Source organism: Hemiscyllium ocellatum, chromosome 11 (genome assembly GCF_020745735.1).
Source record: "Hemiscyllium ocellatum isolate sHemOce1 chromosome 11, sHemOce1.pat.X.cur, whole genome shotgun sequence".
NCBI lineage: Eukaryota > Metazoa > Chordata > Chondrichthyes > Orectolobiformes > Hemiscylliidae > Hemiscyllium > Hemiscyllium ocellatum.
This window is the reverse complement of record NC_083411.1, coordinates 89,907,749-89,925,995: the sequence shown is the minus strand read 5'-3', so window position 1 is coordinate 89,925,995 and position 18,247 is coordinate 89,907,749. Positions and strand designations below refer to the sequence as shown.

The 18,247-nt window shown below is 42.1% G+C and overlaps 1 protein-coding gene across 1 annotated transcript; it reads right to left on the bottom strand.

Annotated features, from left to right (window-relative positions):
* Positions 1-216: 216 nt before the first annotated feature.
* On the bottom strand, positions 217-16,169 carry LOC132820238 (uncharacterized). The gene is made up of 2 exons (XM_060832242.1): positions 15,950-16,169; positions 217-1,638 (listed from the first exon to the last, which is right to left on the bottom strand). The coding sequence occupies exons 1-2, from the start codon at positions 15,985-15,987 to the stop codon at positions 573-575; spliced, it is 1,104 nt and encodes a 367-aa protein (XP_060688225.1). The 5' UTR covers positions 15,988-16,169; the 3' UTR covers positions 217-572.
* Positions 16,170-18,247: the final 2,078 nt, after the last annotated feature.

Below are 18,247 nucleotides of genomic sequence, written 5' to 3'. Positions count from 1 at the left end.
TGTAAATCACAAAACCCTTTTTTTAAAAGTTGCATTCTCTAGTTAGCTGCTAAGAATGGTGATAGCTAGACAATATGTTGAAGGTGTTAGCCCCCTGTGTTCTCTGTCTATGACCTGGTGTTTAGATTGATTCTAATCTAAAAAGTGAGATAACAGCGTTTTACATAAATTCATGCAGTTTTTGAGCTCAGAATTCTACATGAATATATGCAGTTTTTCAGCAAAGTGCAATGTAACTCTGCAAGTACAAATTCACCACACAAAATATATGTGTGCATGTGGATCTTTGTCTGTGTGTGTCTGTGTGTCTGTCTGGGGTGGGGGTTGTGAGTGTGAGAAAGTGTGTGTGTAGTGAGTGCAGAGTGTCTTAAGTCTGTGAGGGGGTGCATGTGTGAGTGTGGGAGTGTGTGTGTCTATACGGGTGTGTGTGGGTGTCTGTGTGCGCGTCTGTGTGTACCTGTGTCCGTGTGTGTGTGAGAGTGTGTGAGTGTACTGCAATGGTGATCACCTGTAATGTGACATGAACCCAAGGTCCCGGTTGAGGCCCTCCCTGTGGGTACCAAACTTAGCTATCAGTCTCTGCTCATATGCTCGGCCACTTTCCTCTGCTGCCTGTCCCAAAGTCCACTTTGGAGGATGGTCACCCGAAGGTCCAAGGCTGAATGTTCTGGACCACTGAAGTGTTCCCCAACTGGGAGGGAACCCTCCTGTCTATTGATTGTTGTGCTGTGCCCATTCATCCGTTGTTGTAGCCTTTGCTCGGTTTCCCCAACGTACCATGCCTCTGGGCTTCCTTGCCTGCAACGTATAAGATAGATAACATTGGCTGAGTCACATGAGTACCTGCCATGTACAAGGTGGGAGGTGTTCCCATGCGTAATAGTGGTATCTATGTCCACAATCTGACACGTCTTGCAGCGTCCACCATGACAGGGTTGTATGGAGTTGTCCTGAGAGCTGGGCAGTTTGCTACGAACAATAATCTGATTTAGGTTTGGCAGTTGTTTAAAGGCAAGTAGTGGAGGTGTGGGGAAGGTCTTGGTGAGATGCTCATCCTCATTGATAATGTGTTGCAGGTCACGAAGAACATAGCGTAATTTTTCAGCCCCTGGGGAGTACTGAACAACGAAGAGTACCCTGTCAGTTGCAGCACGTGTCTGTTTCCTGAGGAGGTCATTACGGTTCCTTGCTGTGGCATGTCGGAACTGGCGGTCGATGAGTTGAGCATCGTACCCCATTCTTGTGAGGGCATCCTTGAGTACTTCCAGGAGTCCGTCATGTTCCTCCTCATCTGAGCAGATCCGGTGTATGCGTAGGGCTTGTCCATAGGGAATGGCTGTTTTAATATGTTTTGGGTGGAAGCTAGAGAAGTGTAGTATTGTGAGGTTGTCTGTGGGTTTGCGGTAGAGTGTGGTGCTGAGGTGTCCGTCATTGATGGAGACGCACGTGTCCAAGAATGAGGCAGACACTCGAGAGTAGTCCATGGTGAGTTTGATGGTGGGATGAAACTTGTTGATGTCACTGTGTAGTTTTATCAGTGACTCCTCGCCATGGGTCCAGAGGAAGAAAATGTCATCAATGTACCTGGTGTACAATGTTGGTTGGAGATCCTGCATAGAGAAGAAATCTTGTTCGAACCTGTGCATAAAAATGTTGGGGTGTTAGAAATGGGGTAAAGTGTTGTTTTTCCAGATATAGAAAAAGCATACAAAAAAGGGGTACGGCAAGAGAACTATTAACTCTGCAGGTATTTAGGGACTTTTCAGTGTATAATTGTGGTTAATTAAATACTAACTTTGGTGTGTAATTACTATAACAAAAAGTTCTTTCTGTAAAATTGTGCTTTCAGCAAAAAGCTGAGATAACCGAAATGCTTGAGCTATACAAAATGAATGAAAGTTAATGAAATGTCCGAGGATGGAATGTACCAGCAGAATCGATACAAAATGTTAAACCAGATCGAGATGTACTGTCGACAAAATAAATGTATGTGTCAGCACTTACAGAGAGGAAGGTTGCCAACATGGGGAAGGGGAAGTAACAAGGGTGGAGCGAAGATGGGCAGTTGTATAGCCTAGTAAGGGAGATTGGGTAGTTAGGAGTCTGGAGAGGTGATCTCACTCAGCTCAAAGGTACAATTGTAAATTAGCCCAAGTCTAATTCGCTCAATTGTCTTGTGCAATTGCAGCCCGTACTTACAAGTCCGTAATAAATTGTCTTGTTTCCAGTTTTGGTGGTCTCGTCTAAATTTTATTGAATTTTGTTTCTAACAGATTTGGGGGCTCATTCCGGGATCCCAAGCTCCGATCGCTCGACATTCTTGGACAAACAGAGAAGGGGCACCTCACTGATTTCAGTGATCTCTAGTTTCTCCTCGTTGCCGAGGCAGCTTTGGGCGAGCGTGATCCGGACTGGGAGACTCTGGAAACAAGACGGGTTCGGTCGGGTGACTCTTGTGTGCACAAGACCCGAGTAAGAAAGGTCTTAAAAGATTTATCCAGGCGACCAGGGGAGGCAGCGGTATTTGCTGCCATTCAGATATATCTGGGGATCCAGGAAACCGGGGCGCTGGTGACTGGAATAGGCTAATCCAGTCAGCCAGGGTGAGTAGCCGTTGATACTGTTGCCAGGTGGATGTATCCGGGTGGCTGGCAGTGGTATTTGCTGGGCAACCGGGGTTGGTAGCGGTAGTTGCTGCCAAGTGGATATATCCGGGTAACCGGCGACCGGAGTTGGTAGCGGTAGTTGCTGCCAGGTGGATATATCCGGGTAACCGGCGACCGGAGTTGGTAGCAGTAGTTGCTGCCAGGTGGATACATCTGGGAGACCAGCAGCAGTATTTGCTGCCTGGTGGATGTGTCCACATATCCGGTGCCAGTTGGATATGTCAGGGGATCCAGGGAACTGGGGTTCTGGGCGACCGGGTTAGGCGAACCCGATCAACCAGGGTAGGTAGCAGTTGTCATGGTTGCCAGGTGGATATATCCTGGGTATTGCCGCGGGATAAGGGCGCACGAATTCGACCAGGTAACTCGTGTGCACAGACCAAGGTAAGAAAAGGGACCTTTAAGTATTGCTTTGGTGGTCGGGGACATACGAGAAATACGGGACGTACAAGAAGTACAGGTAATTGGCAACTCTTAAATTAAAGTGTTTGATTGGCTAAGATTAATCTGATGATTAAGTACCTGATTCGATCACCCCGCCTTAGACCAGTTGTTAAGAGGGGAAATCCCCCACGCGAAGGTCAGGACCCAGAAGTGAGTGTAGAAGAAGGTGACACCAGACCTCAGTAAGGCTAACTAAATTACATAAAGAAACGGCCGATCATAGAAATGGGGAATAAAAATAGTGATTTAAGTTTAGAAGGGGACATGAGAGGGACGTCCGAGGACCACATCCCAACGGACAATCCTTTAGGAAAAATGTTAAGAGATTGGAAGTACAATACTTGGACACGAGGAAAGGATAAAAAACAAATGATAAAATGTCAATGAAAAACAGCCTTACAGTCAGGAGGAATCAGATTATGCTTCGTGTCAGAAGGGCTAGTAGCTGAAGGGCTACTGAGGGTGCACTTCGTAACTAACTTATGGCCAGATGACCAGAAAAATATTCAAAAGCTAGAGGAGTCGTTGTGGGAAACTCAAAGTGTCTGTGAGACATGGTGTGTGTGTGTGTGTGAGAGAGAGAGAGAGAGAGAGAGAAAAGAGCTGTACAGCTAGTAGAAAGTTTAACCGTTTGTGATTCAGTGTGAATGCACATTTGTTTGTTGGTATTGAATGTTCCCTGGAGCTTGAGATCCGGGACTGTTTTTGAATCTGATTTCTGTTATGGAAATTTTATCATGATTTCTTTTAAGGTTAAGGATTTTGCAAGATTATGAAATAAAATGTTCTTTTTACAGGTCATGACTGCCTTACTATCAGTTTCTAACTAATCTCTTTTATCCTTACATAGAAGCGATTTATGGAGGACAGTTGAAGTTTTAATTTGAATAGACAAATCCTTTTAAGGCAGCTCTGGTTATTTCACGAGCTATAGCATTGTAATTGAGCAATAACTGGTCAGGACTACTTGGGAGGACTAGTTTTGGATTTGAATCGGGGGACTGGAACTGGGTAATTGTGGTGGATTTCAGAGTTGGGAACTGTGTGCATTTTGCATTTTGAATATTAAACATTGAATAAATGAATTTATAATATATAAATATATATTTACAAGTAAGATTCCAAAATGTATAGTTTGGCACAGGCTTTAAAGAAAAGCAAGCATAAATTTATAAATTATATTTGAGATTACAGGGAGCAAGAAATATTGCAATATTTCTTTAAAAGAATCAAGGTCTAAACAAAGCATTGGGTGATGAGGAATGGCCATGAGGTGGCCCTAAAGCTGTTCAGTTGGTTAAATCAGCTCAGCAATTGATCTGGCAACATAACATGAGAAGCAGAAACAGAAGACAAAAATAATGATAAGCCACGGTTACTGAGGTAATAAAGAAAAGGACAAAACTAAAACGATAAGGAAACCGGAATGGTGGCAGGCAGCATGTTGAGAATAAAGTGAGGAGAAAGGATCGGGGAGGAGATGTTAAGGGGGCTGCTAGACAGGAACAAGGATCAAAGTGGAAATCCCCACCGGCGGGATGTTATTACTGTGGAAAGGCAGGTCACTTTAAGAGAGAGTGTCCAGATCCGAAAAAGGAAGTAAAGGCAGTGCTGTTTATGAACCTTAATGAAAAATAGGGGTGTCAGGAGTTCCTGCCCCCGGGGACCCACCAGGAACCTTTGATAAATTTAGAGGTGGGATCTTACAAAGAGGACATAGTTTTCCTAGTCGATATGGGGGCAGCAAGGTCATTGTTACGTTTTAAGCCCAAGGGAGTGGGAACGAAAACAAAGTTAATTGGATTATGGCAACAGTTTTGTGATGAGAGGCATGAAGAATCAGTTTTGCATTCATGACGAGATATTGCCACCAAATTGGGGATTTAATTAACTGCGAAAGGTGCTATGGAATCTGTTGAGGTTCTTAAAAATGAATGTGCTCGAGCAAAACAATTACAGAAACAAAATGAGAAGTCACAAGTGACTGGTAAACAAACAGAACTGCGTGATTACAGTTTTTAAAATGTTTTAATCACTTGTTGTGTTTCCATCCTGAATTATATAATATATATAATTAATAATTAATATTTATAATAATTCAATTGTGTTAGCCTGAATCAATATTAATTGGCAGGATTCCTTCATACATTCTCAGTGACCTGTCATATTGTTTCATGGTTAATTTAAAACATGACTGCATTAATTCATTGCTAATTAAAGAATAGAAAGCTACATTACCAGCCCAGAGTGTGTGCAGGCAGTGGTAGCAATAGCCTTATGGGCAGAGGAGAGTCGGAAACTTACTTTTAGGGGAGCCTTAGTAGTCAGCACCCACATCAGGTACGGTCAGGGGAAGAAAAGGGGCAAGATTAGAAGAGCTGCTCTGAGGGAATGGAAAAGAGACATCCAGTGGGTGAGGGAGTGATACCAGCCAAAAACAAATTCCCCAATGTGGACCCACGTTGGAAGGGTATGGATGAACACGATAGAGGAAAAATGAGGGACTTTCGAGAAATGGTCATTTTGGGTATTAAAGAAGCAGCACCTAAATCTCAGAATTTTTTAAAAGCCTTTGAAGTAAGACAGGAAAAGGAGGAAGCCCCGTCAGCCTTTTTACAGGGATTAAAAGAAGCCACTAGAAAATATTCGGGAATGAATCCCGAAGATCCGGTAGCACAGGGACTTTTAAAGGTCCAATTTGTGACTAAATCATGGCCGGACATACATAAGAAATTACAGAAATTAGAAGGCTGGAGTGAAAAACAGATATTAGATCTGTGATATGAGGCACAGAAAGTGTGTGTGAAAAGGGAAGAGGAGAAACAAAATCAAAAAGCTAAAATAATGGTTGCAGCAGTTGTAGAAATTACGACGAGAAAGTTAGAATTAGAGAACAGAGGAGGACAAGAGAGACAGAGAGCAGGTGGGAGGGGAAGGAGGTAATCGGCAGGAGGTTATTATGCGGAATAACAGGACATTTTAAGAAAGATTGTCCAAAGCTAACGTGACAAAAAGAAGCAGTTTCGTTGATGATTTTTGACGAAGATTAGGGGAGTCAAGAGTTCCCTCCTCCTGAGACCCATCGGGAACCCTTGATAAATTTAAAGGTGGGACCTGAAGGAGAGGAAACAGTGTTTTTAGTGGATACGGGAGCAGCACGATCATCCCTAAGCTTTAGACCTAGCGGTGTTAAATTAACTAACAAAGGTCTCAAGGTTTCTGGGGTAAAAGGCAAAGAATTCTTGAATCAGAATGCAGGACAATGGCTCACAGACTCTAGGATCTTGAAATATGAGACAATCTTCATAGAACAGGATGACCTTGTGTTAGTTACAGACAGTTGCTTGAATCCAGCTGCATTTCTGTGGCGGAGAGAGGGGGGTGGCCCCTGGCAATCCAGAACATGACTGCCTTGATATTACTGAAAATCAGACTAAAGTGCGAATGAACTTAAGAGACGTACCGTTGCACGCCGGAGCTCGGTTGTTTATCGACGGGTCCTCCCGGATGATTGAAGGTAAAAAGCACAATGAATATGCTGTAGTAGACGGGATAGAGGGAAGCGTTATCGAGGCTGAAAGACTGCCTAACGGCTGGTCAGAGTTCAATGATAAGTTTTTAAAGAACTATATTGTGGCGCTCGGCTCTTCTTTGTTTATTCTTAGGAATAAAGGCCTGTTGGTACAGACACCGCCACTCGAGTTTGCAGTACATCGAATACAACCGGGTGACTGGGTCCTGATCAAGACCTGGAAAGATACCAAACTGCACTCGAGCTGGGAGGGACCATCCTAACCCTCCTAACTAGTGAAACAGCTATTCGGACTGCTGAGAAAGGGTGGAGTCATCACATTCGCGTTAAAGGTCGTGTGAACGCCCCATTGGTGGGGTGGTACGCTCATCCTACAGACAACCCTCTGAAAGTTAAGCTAAGAAAGAAAGAATGAACTAAGACAAAAGACTCTTTTAATGTTTGCTGATATATATATTATTATTAATTGTAAGGGCTGTGTGGACTCACCTCTCCCTGGCGCCTAAAAGATTAAGACTAATAGGCAGGATGGTAGACAGGGGTTAGAGATGGGCGGGTATTAATATAGTATTGTAATGTTAGTAGTACTAACTATTCAAGGAGATGGGAAAAATCACTTTACTTCACTATGCCAAAATTATGCTGAACAAAAGGGACTTGCCGACTGTTGGGTCTGTGCAGAGGTCCCACACCATGGCGAATCTGGAATCCCCACCTCGGTAATACCGTTCACTAAAAAAGAAGTATACGATGTACAACAATTTGATGTGGGTTCAAATAATACAAAGTGGAGATTTGAAAGAAGCAAATATAGCTTTGTGGGATGGTTCCCAAGGCCAGCCCCGAAAAATCAGGGCGCTATTGATAATCTTAGAATTTCCCCACTGAAAGGAGCAGTGAATACCACCTATTTCTGTAATCAGAATGATGCTGCGCCTTTCCAACTAGGAAAATCATCTTGTGTCCACACCAGTCAAGCCACTGCCACGACCACTCCCCGAATATTAAATGGAACATATTGGGTATGCGGTCTGAAGGCCTATTCATTTATTCCCGGGGAAAAATATGTTTGTGTGATAAACACTTCTTCAAAACCAGAAAGGTTTGAGTGGCTGCTGTTACCTCGCTTAGATAGTCCCTCACCTCCGAATAGAAAAACATGAGCCCAACTGGGGAAAGGAGGGGGGGTAAGACGTAAGACCCGAGAGGTCTCAGATAAAAACTGTCCACTGTGGACACTGCTCCCAAACTACGACCCTACAAGGGCAGGGGTAGAAATACAGAAACTGGCGGCCGCCCCTGAAAATTTAATTAATGGTACAGCCGGCGCAATGGGAAAAACTCAATCCCAAATATCGGCCAGAAGCACTGAAATGATTGGCACAAGACTGACAGCTTTACAAAATTGAATGGCTTTAGACTATCTTTCGGTCGAAAAAGGGGGAACTTGTGCTCTGGTTGGTAAAGAATGCTGCACCTTCATCTCTTCCATAGTGGAAGATAAGGTGGAAATAATAAAGAAAAAGATAAACAATATAAGACAAATTGGAGATGAACTCTGAAAAGATGAAGAATGGGAATGGGGTAACTGGAGATTGACCGGGTGGGGAAAATGCTTAGTGAATTTAGGCATTGATGTACTACTAATAATTGTAGGTTGACTGATAGGGTTTAATGTGTTAAAATGGATAATGACTAAGCTGGTTATGTCTTTGGGAGGACAACAACCAATAATGGTCATGACAATAGCACAATCGTAAAAAAGAGAGAGTAACAGATTATTCCTAGAGTTTGAAAAAAACCAACTTAGAAGGACAGAAATGACTAGGTTGTGAACCTCGACACCATAGAGTGAAAAGAAGGCAGAAAATAAGATTGCAAAACCAACAAATGGTTAAGAAAAGAAATGGGGGAAATGTTAGAAATGGGGTAAAGTGTTGTTTTTCCAGATATAGAAAAAGCATACAGAAAAGGGGTACAGCAAGAGAACTATTAACTCTGCAGGTATTTAGGGACTTTTCAGTGTATAATTGTGGTTAATTAAATACTAACTTTGGTGTGTAATTACTATAACAAAAAGTTCTTTTTGTAAACTTATGCTTTCAGCAAAAAGCTGAGATAACCGAAATGCTTGAGCTGTACAAAATGGTACAAGTTAATGAAATGTCCGAGGATGGAATGTACCAGCAGAATCGATACAAAATGTTAAACCAGATCGAGATGTACTGTCGACAAAATAAATGTATGTGTCAGCACTTACAGAGAGGAAGGTTGCCAACATGGGGAAGGGGAAGTAACAAGGGTGGAGCGAAGATGGGCAGTTGTATAGCCTAGTAAGGGAGATTGGGTAGTTAGGAGTCTGGAGAGGTAATCTCACTCAGCTCAAAGGTATAATTTTAAATTAACCCAAGTCTAATTCGCTCAATTGTCTTGTGCAATTGCAGCCCGTACTTGCAAGTCCGTAATAAATTGTCTTGTTTCCAGTTTTGGTGGTCTCGTCTAAATTTTATTGAATTTTGTTTCTAACAACAAGAACACTCAGAATCAGAGAATCCCTACATTGTGTAAGCAGGCCAATCAACCCATCAAGTCTACGTTGGCCCTCTGAAAAGCTTCCCACCCAGACCACTCCCCTTTCCTATCCCTGTAACCCTGCATTTTGCGTGGCTAATCTACCTAGCCTCCACACCCATGAACATTAAGGACAATTTAGGACGGCCAATCTAACTAACCTGCACATGTTTGGATTGTGGGAGGAAACCGGAGCACCTGGAGGAAACTCACAGAAACACTGGAGGAATGTTGCAAACATAGACAGTCATCTGAGGGTGGAATCAAACGCAGGTCCCTGGCAATGGGAGGCAGCAGGGCTACCCACTGAGCCATTGTGATCAAATATTGATCAATTTCTTCATTTTCTGAATAAATTGGTAATTATTTATTTTCACTGACAAAGGAAATATCGTTGAAAATGTATAAGCCATCTAGTAAATAATAAATGCTAAATTTAGATTGGAATGAAGCCAAATATACACTTCAATATACAGTTAGCTTATAGAACATTACAGCGCAGTACAGGCCCTTCGGCCCTCGATGTTGCGTTGACCTGTCATACCAATCTGAAGCCCATCTAACCTACACTATTCCGTGCATGTCCATTTGCCTGTCCAATGACGACTTAAATGTACTTAAAGTTGGCGAATCTACTACCGTTGCAGGCAAAGCATTCCATACCCTTACTACTCTCTGAGTAAAGAAACTACCTCTGACATCTGTCCTATATCTATCACCCCTCAATTTACATCTATGGCCCCTCGTCACCATACTTGGAAAAAGGCTCTCCCTGTCCACCCTATCTAACCCTCTGATTATCTTCTATGTCTCTATTAAGTCACCTCTCAACCTTCTTCTCTCTAATGAAAACAGCCTCAGGTCCCTCAGCCTTTCCTCGTAAGACCTTCCCTCCATACCAGGCAACATCCTAGTAAATCTAAATAACATAAATTAAGACAGAACAACAGTAACCTATGCACTCTAGTGTGCATTTAGCATTAAGAGGGACAAATAGACCAGAAAGTAGAACATTCTTATTAATTTGGATCATAAAGGTAAAGTCACCATAAAACTACAGGGCCATAGGACTGCTGTATCACTGGAGAGAGAAATGACTGGTAGTGGTATAACCTGAGGGTCTCCATACTTAAGCTAAGGGAAGAAGTTCAGTAGGAGGGTCCTTCATGGTAGTCTTGGCCGGTGTGGAACTGGACTCATGCTGTTGCCATCATTCTGCATCACAATCTGTCCATCCAGCCAACTACTCATGATCAAAATTGAATGCATTCTCCAGTTTGATTTTGGAAAGGAGGTCATTCAGTATCACTGAAACAATTATATGAGGATATCAACAAGTTTCATCCCATCTTCAGACCTACCACAGACTACTTTTCAGAATCAATCTCAGTCTTGGACACACACATCTCCATCAATGACAGACACCACATTACTTCACTCTCCCGCAAGCCCACAGATAACCTCATGATGTTTCACTTCTCTAGCCCTGCACACACAGCTACTCAGACGAGGAGGAATATGACAGACACCTACAGACACTGAAAGATGCTCCCTTAAGAACAGGATGTGATGCTCAACTCAACAATCACCAGTTCCAATGTAACACTGTTAAAAACTGCAAGGACCTCCTTAGAACAAAGACATGTGACATGACCGATAGAGCACCCTTCATCATCAAGTACTTCCCCAGAGTGGAGAAACTACACCATGTTTTTCACAGCCTTCAACATGTCATTAGTGATAACTAACATCTCGCCAAGGTCATTGCTATGTCTCCACCTCTTGCCTTCAAACAAGCACCAAACGTTCACAACAAACTATTCAGTCTTCAAGGGAACAGTGACCCCAACACCACACAACCCTGCCATAGCAACCTCTGCAAAACATGCCAGATCATCGACATGGATACTATCATCACATGTTGGAACACCACCCACCACATTTACAGTAGGTACTCATGTGACTCGGCCAATGTTTTCTATCTTAGATGCTGCAGGAAAGGATGCCCTGAGGCCTGGTTTATCAGCAAGACCATGACACCAACAACAATCGCCAGGCAGAAATGTTTCCTCCTGAGGTCATTCAGCCTCCGATCTTTGGGTATGTGTCCTTCACGGTGGCCTTTGAGATGCACAACAATGCAGAATCGCTAAGCAGAAACCGATAGCCAAGTTCCACAACCATAAAGACAGCCTCAAACGTGATGTTGGATTCACGTCGCACTACATGTAACCCCACCATACTGTTCGATATCTGTAATCTCTTCCTTACTGTTCTGTTTTGACACCATCACCTTGATAACTTATTATGATTTTTCTACCTTGTACAATTTTGGATTATTTGTTACTTTGGTTAGATCCTTGTCATGCTACTCTTATATTTATCATGTTATGTTCCAGCTAGTTTGTCTCTAGCACCATCTTGTTTTTGATTTTTGTAATTACATGTCTGCCTCAATTAATTGGATCATAAGTCATCCCATCACTTGCTGTTGACACTTCACTTACGTCTGCAGCTTGTCGACACTCCACTCACACCACTTGAACTATCTTTTGACACTCCACCTATCGCTCCACCTATAAATTCTATGCCTGTGCACTTCCCTCCATTTCACCAGATGAAGGAACAACGCTCTGAAAACTTGTGAGTTCAAATAAATCTGTTGGACTATAACCTGGTGTCATGCGACTTCTGACTTTGTCCACTGTAGGTAACTTACTGCAGGTGAAGTGCAGTACTGCAGTGCCGGTACTGAGAATTCATGTGTAATTGCATCAAATGTCATTGGTCATTGGATAGATATCACTGTGACTTTCAGTTGCATTTGTGGGCCATTTCCCATGCAATTAATGTAATGTAAACCTAAGTTGCAAAAGGACATGGATCTGATTCCCTCTCCATTTGAATGCCAAATAAAATTCCAAATTCTATTTTATGCCATGAATTTTTTTTGTGGGTGATGTGGGGCTGGGCAGAGAAGAGTTCAGTGCTCACACAGCACTTACAATTTGCTGTGATTAGTTAGCTCAGTAGCCTGGATGGCTGGTTTCTAATGCAGAGTGACAGTTCCTGCACTGACTGAGGTTTGCCATGAGGGATTCTCCTTCTCATCATATCCCCTTACCTGGGGAGTGAGTTAAACCACCATTAATGTTTCTCCCTCTTAAGAGGGAGCAGCCCTATGGTCTGGTGAGATTATAGCAATTCATTTTTACACTCCACTATTATCTCTTTGTGAGATGACTGATGGAACACTTGTTGAAATAAGTGGTCCTACACTCCTAAGTCAAAATGAGACATTTATAGTCCTTTTGTCAGCTTTCAACAATGCCAGAGGAGAGACAGAAGTTTTAATCCTCAGTGCCATTTCCTCTCAATCAGCAAGGCACAGTTTTAGCACAGGCTCAGGATAGCTCAGAACCCATTGGCTCAAATGAACATCTTCTCCAAGGTTCTGTGTTTCTATCTTCTCCAGGGCAGGATCAAATGCATTGAAGGATGCTGCCAGTTGTAAACCGGATGTCAGTGCAATGATCCACATCGACCGCTGTGTGTGGAACATCAGAATGACTGGGCAAACTGCAGCCCACATCTCAGAGAAACATTGGCTTCAAGAAGTCAGTATCAAGCTGTTGGAGTGGGTGACCACATGGCAGGTTAATGCAGGGAAATGTGACATTATGAATTTTGGTAGAAAGAATGAAGAAAAAAATTATAAAATAAATGAGACATTCTGTAGGGGGAGATGTTGCAGGAGCAGAAGTACCTGAATGTATATGTACACAAAGCATTGAAGATGCAAACATAGAGAATCTGGGCTTTATAAACAGAGGCATAGAGTAAAAGCAAGGAAGTTATAGCAAATCTTTCAAGGCACTAGTTTCAATCTCAACTGAGTATTTTCTCCAATCTCTTTTCTCCATACTTTAGGAAGAACGTGAAGACATTGGAGGGAACAGCAAAGATTTAAGGATGATTATGTCAGTTATGAAGATAGATTAGAGTGCAGCTGAAATTGTCCTCATTAATGAGAAATTGCAGAAATTTGATAGAGGTTCTTTAAGTACTGAGGATAATGTAGGTTGGAAGAAACTGTTCAGTTTGGTAGAAGGATCAAAAGCCAGAGGAAGCATTTGAAAATAAACAGCAAGATGGCATGAGAAAACTTTTATGATGCAAAATGGTTAGGACTTGAAACACAGTGGTAGAGACCAATTCAATTGAACAATGAAAAAAAGAATTAACATTTGCAGCTGTCATGGACAAGAGGGCATGGTGAATTGAATTATCTTTACTGTTCTCTTCTGTCTGATAACAGAAGTGTGTTTTTTAATTTGTTTTTCATATTTCCTTTTCCAGTCTTATAAAAAGAAAAAGGCTGTTGTGTGTTTCCCCTTATGCTATTTGTGAAGTTCAATTTAAAAATGACTCATCAAATTCTTTAAGTTTAAAACAAAGTCTGTACCATAAGAGCTCAGACATAGTGTATGGTGAAGATGCAATAGTTATAGGCTGGGAAATTTGTAGGTTGGTTCACTTCACAGGTAAAACATCAGTTTCTTTCCAGAAGTTAGATTTCAAAGAGATATTGAGATCTACAGTGGCAGTTTAGCAAAGTCTGGAGACTGACAATCAAAAGTCAAGTCTTATTATTCATGGGTAGATCAAACAAATCAGCAGTTCTTTTCATGTGACTATAAATTGGTTTTTGAGCCTCTCAGCTAATTAGGTGGATTTGATTTTCACTTTCAGAAACTATTGTGTTTTGTAGCAAATAACTGTGTCAAAGTGTGCACGAGAATGGGATTTAAGGGTCTCCATTGTTCAAAAGCTGAGGCAGACCTCTTCATAGGTTTTAATCCTATTCTGGTCCCCACCCACAACTCTTTCTCTGATATATCAATATCATCGCTGCTGCTTCCCTCTCTCTCGTTTTGAATTGGAAAAGTTAATCGATTTTGCTTCCAAATTCCATTCAGCCCTCATTTTCACCTGGTCTATCTCTGATTCCTCCCTTCCCTTCCTCGACATCTGTTTCCACTTCTGGGGATAGACTAATCATTAATATCCACTATAAACCCACCGACCCCCACAACTACGTAGACTATACATCCGCGCACCCTGCTTTCTGTAAGGACACCATTCCATTCTCCTAGTTCCTCCATCTTCATCACATATGTTCCAATGAGGCTAACTTCGATAAGGGAGCCTTCAAAATGTCCGCCTTCTTCCTCATTCGAGGATTCTCCAGCACCATTGTCGACAGGGCCCTCCAGTGGGTCTGACCCACCTTATGCATTTCTGCTCCCACCCTCTCTCTTCCCTCCTGCAACAGTGATAGGGTTCCTCTGGTCCTTGCCTACCATCCCACCAGCATTCACATCCAAAAGATCATCAGCCGCCATTTCTGCTATCTCCAGCGAAATGCCACCACCAGACACATTTTCCCCTCCCCTCCCTTGTCTATCTTCTGCATGCACTGTTCCCTCCAGGACACCCTGCTCCACTTTTCTTTCACTCCCAAAACCTCCCCCGACCACAGCCCAACAGCACCTTGCCCGCCAACTGCTGAAGGTGTAACACCTGCCCATTTACCTCCTCCCTCTACAGTATCCAAGGGCCCAAACATTCCTTCCAAGTAAAGCAGCACTTAGGTTACTTACAGTGTGAAAACAGGCCATTCGGCCCAACAAGTCCACACCGACCTGCCGAAGCACAACCCACCCAGACCCATTCCCCTACATTTACCCCTGCCCCTAACACTACGGGCAATTTAGCGTGGTCAATTCACCTAACCTGTACATTTTTGGACTGTGGGAGGAAACCGGAGCACCCGGAGGAAACCCACGCAGACACTGGGAGAATGTGCAAACTCCACACAGTCAGTCGCCTGAGTCGGGAATTGAACCCGGGTCTCAGGCGCTGTGAGGCACACAGTCGGTCGCCTGAGGCGACTTCCCTCAATCTAGTCTATTGCACTCGCTACTCACAATGTGGTCTCCTCTACGTTGGGGAAACAAAGCGTAAACTGGTTGACCTCTTCGCAGAACATCTATGTTCTGCCCGCAAAACTGACCCTGAACTTCTAATTGCCTGCCACTTTAACGCCCCACCCTGTTCCCTGGCCAACATCCCTGTCTCAGGCTTGCTGCAGTGTTCCAGCCAAGCTCAGCCCAAGCTGGAAGAACAACAACTTATTTTTCCACTGGGGATCCTGCAGCTTTCCAGACTCAATATCGAGTTCAATACTTTTAGGGCCTGAAATCTCCCATATCCTAGCTCCCCACCCCACACACTAGGCCTTGTTATCACATAGTCTGCAGTTACACATTACTTATTGTTAGCCACTAGCAGTCCCCTTTAACAGCTATTCACCCTCCGAGCCAGATTGTTATCCACTCCTTTATCTATCCAACTGTTTTATCTCTCTCTGGGCTCTATCCCCCCCTATCATTTACCCCTTAACCCCTCTCACCACCCTATCTTCTGCAATACAAATGAATATTTTCCTAGCTATCATCAGTTCTGAGGAAGGGTTACTGGATCCAATATGTTAACTCTGATTTCTCTTCACAGATGCTGCCAGATGTGCTGAGCTTTTTCAGCAACTTCTACTTTTGTTTCCAAGGTAGACCTCTCATCTACTAACCCTTTGTGTTGGCACAGCTGCGATGTTTATTATAAATGCAGATTTAGAGCGAGTGTGAGGCAGCAGAGAGAATATGGTGTCACTTACCGTTGCCAAATGGAAAATGTTCCTGCAGTGTTGGGCATTTCTCTGATCCATAGACACTGCACTAACACAGGCAGCAATGTTAGATCAGGCTGACAGGATATGGTGCTGTGGTCTCCTCTGATGGTCCTGAAGAAATAGGACAGCCTTTCTTTCCGTTAGTCCATTGTCCAGGTCCATGCTCATGTAGCAGGAGTGCTTTCTTTCTCAGCCTTTCACTTTAGAAATGTGCAGCAACAAATTGTGAATATCCGTTCCTGCTTGCTGTATTTGAACTGGTTCAGAGCTAATATCAAAATGTAGCATCTGTGGCACAAATCTTGGAAATTCCTGGCAACGATGAGTAATACTGCTGCTGGTGAGTTCAAGAGTGGCCCCTTAGAGGCGTGGTGCATACATAATAAGATGAGCAGCAGTGAATTGTAACAAATTAGTCGCTACAGCTCATGGAGAAAAGCTTTCCATGAAGCCTCCCACATAGCTGATTTTTCAGTAAATTTCAGCTCTACATCTTTTATATAAGACGTTTAAAAATATTAATTTGGTAAATCAAATTTTAAACAGCCAATAAGTTTAAACTCACTTGTTTTAAATATGGTTCTATTTCCTACTTTTTGAAATGTAGATTATAATGTATATAAACTAAGAGCTCGAAGTAGCAGTTACAAGGACAAAAGGCTGTGGTTTCAACTTTGCCATGAAATGATCAGCCTGCATTGCTTTCTGAACAATTTTTCAGTCTACCTCATTTGTACCTTTAACTTCAGTGTACTTTGAGATAATACAGTGATTAATTTTGAAATTGTTTTCATGTTTCAAGCATTGTTAGTCTGTGGTATTTCCACTTCTCTTGCAAGTAAACTATTTTGACAAAAAGTATTTTTACTAAACTTACACCGTCTGAAGCATCTCAAGCCCCATTTGAGTTTCAAAGCATACTTTGAATACATTTTCTACAAACTAATATGCATTGAGCTGATTATCTGTTTCTCAGCAAGAGTGAGTACTGATGAAGATTAGAGTCAAAAGTGTGGTGCTGGAAAAGCACAGCAGGTCAGGCAGCATCCGAGGAGCAGGAGAATCGATGTTTCGGGCAAAAGCCCTTTATCAGGCATCCGAAATGTTGTTTCTCCTGCTCCTTGGATGTGTCTGACCTACTATGCTTTTCCAGTAACATACTCTGATGATCTATTTCTGGTTGTTCAGGCAATTAATTTAATTGATTCACTTTTAAGTTCACCTGGATACCTTTGAATTGTCATCATTAAATGAGCAAATGCTAGAGTGTAAAATTTATGCCCTGTTGCCTTGGTAAATGTGTTTAATTTTTAACTTTAATCATCAATAGCCATGGACCGTGTAATCTCAATGAATATGTTTACAGGTCTGTAGATGGTGGCCACAATCCTGAGTGAAGCTATACCAGATAATACTTATCAGTCAGGGATATGTACTGTCTCTGTGGTTGATCAATATTCAAGCAGAAATTAATATGATAACCTGAAAAATACAAATGTGGGCTGCTGAATGGTTGGCCGTGAGATTTTAATCTTTGATTTGCTGATGACATTGTCTTACTTGTTAACTCAGTTCTGGGATTAAAGGAAGATCTTGAGCAAGTCAATGGGAAATACAATTTCCTGATCAATGTTGATAAGACAAAGGTGATGGGGATGGATATGCATTCTTATAATGAGGATGGATGAAGGACAGGCCAATATGTATTAGTCAGCACTGCGATTTATATTAATGGGAAATATCATTTACTTTAGTTAAAATTGAAATAAAAGGACAAAGTGTGTTTAAAGAATATTGGTTTTCATTAACTAAAGACCTTACATAATACAGGAAATTGCCCACCAGGGAATTGCATAATGGTAACATTATTGTAAATCTATATCTATTAAATGGAATTTAAAAATAACTATCTACTGATAGCTCTGTGAAAAATAAAATTCTCAATTATTAAACAGTGTCATGAAAAAATGAAAACTAATTCCTGTATTCCAATTCTCAGGTTACTTTCAATGTTGTATGGCACATGGAGCGTTCCGAGTTATTGTAAACATCCCAGCCAAATTAAAGTAGATCAAGTTTGTCCTTCTGTGCTACAAAGTTCGGTAGTTCTTTGATGCAATATTTGCTGCTTCCCCCAATCCTCCCAGAAATTAAAAAACATCAGTTGGTAAGATTTATCAATATACGACACTTTCAAAATTATTTACTCAGCATATTTGTCTTATATATCTACAGATTTGAGTACACACTTTCAAAATTCCTTCATTAACTCTACTCAAGTAA

Bases quoted from the DNA above. Each gene is read 5' to 3' on its own strand.
- LOC132820238 (XM_060832242.1), bottom strand. From the start codon at position 15,987: ATGCCCAACACTGCAGGAACATTTTCCATTTGGCAACG. The intron at 1,639-15,949 runs GTAAGTGACACC...TTTTATGCACAG, and splicing joins ACATTTTCCATTTGGCAACG to GTTCGAACAAGATTTCTTCT.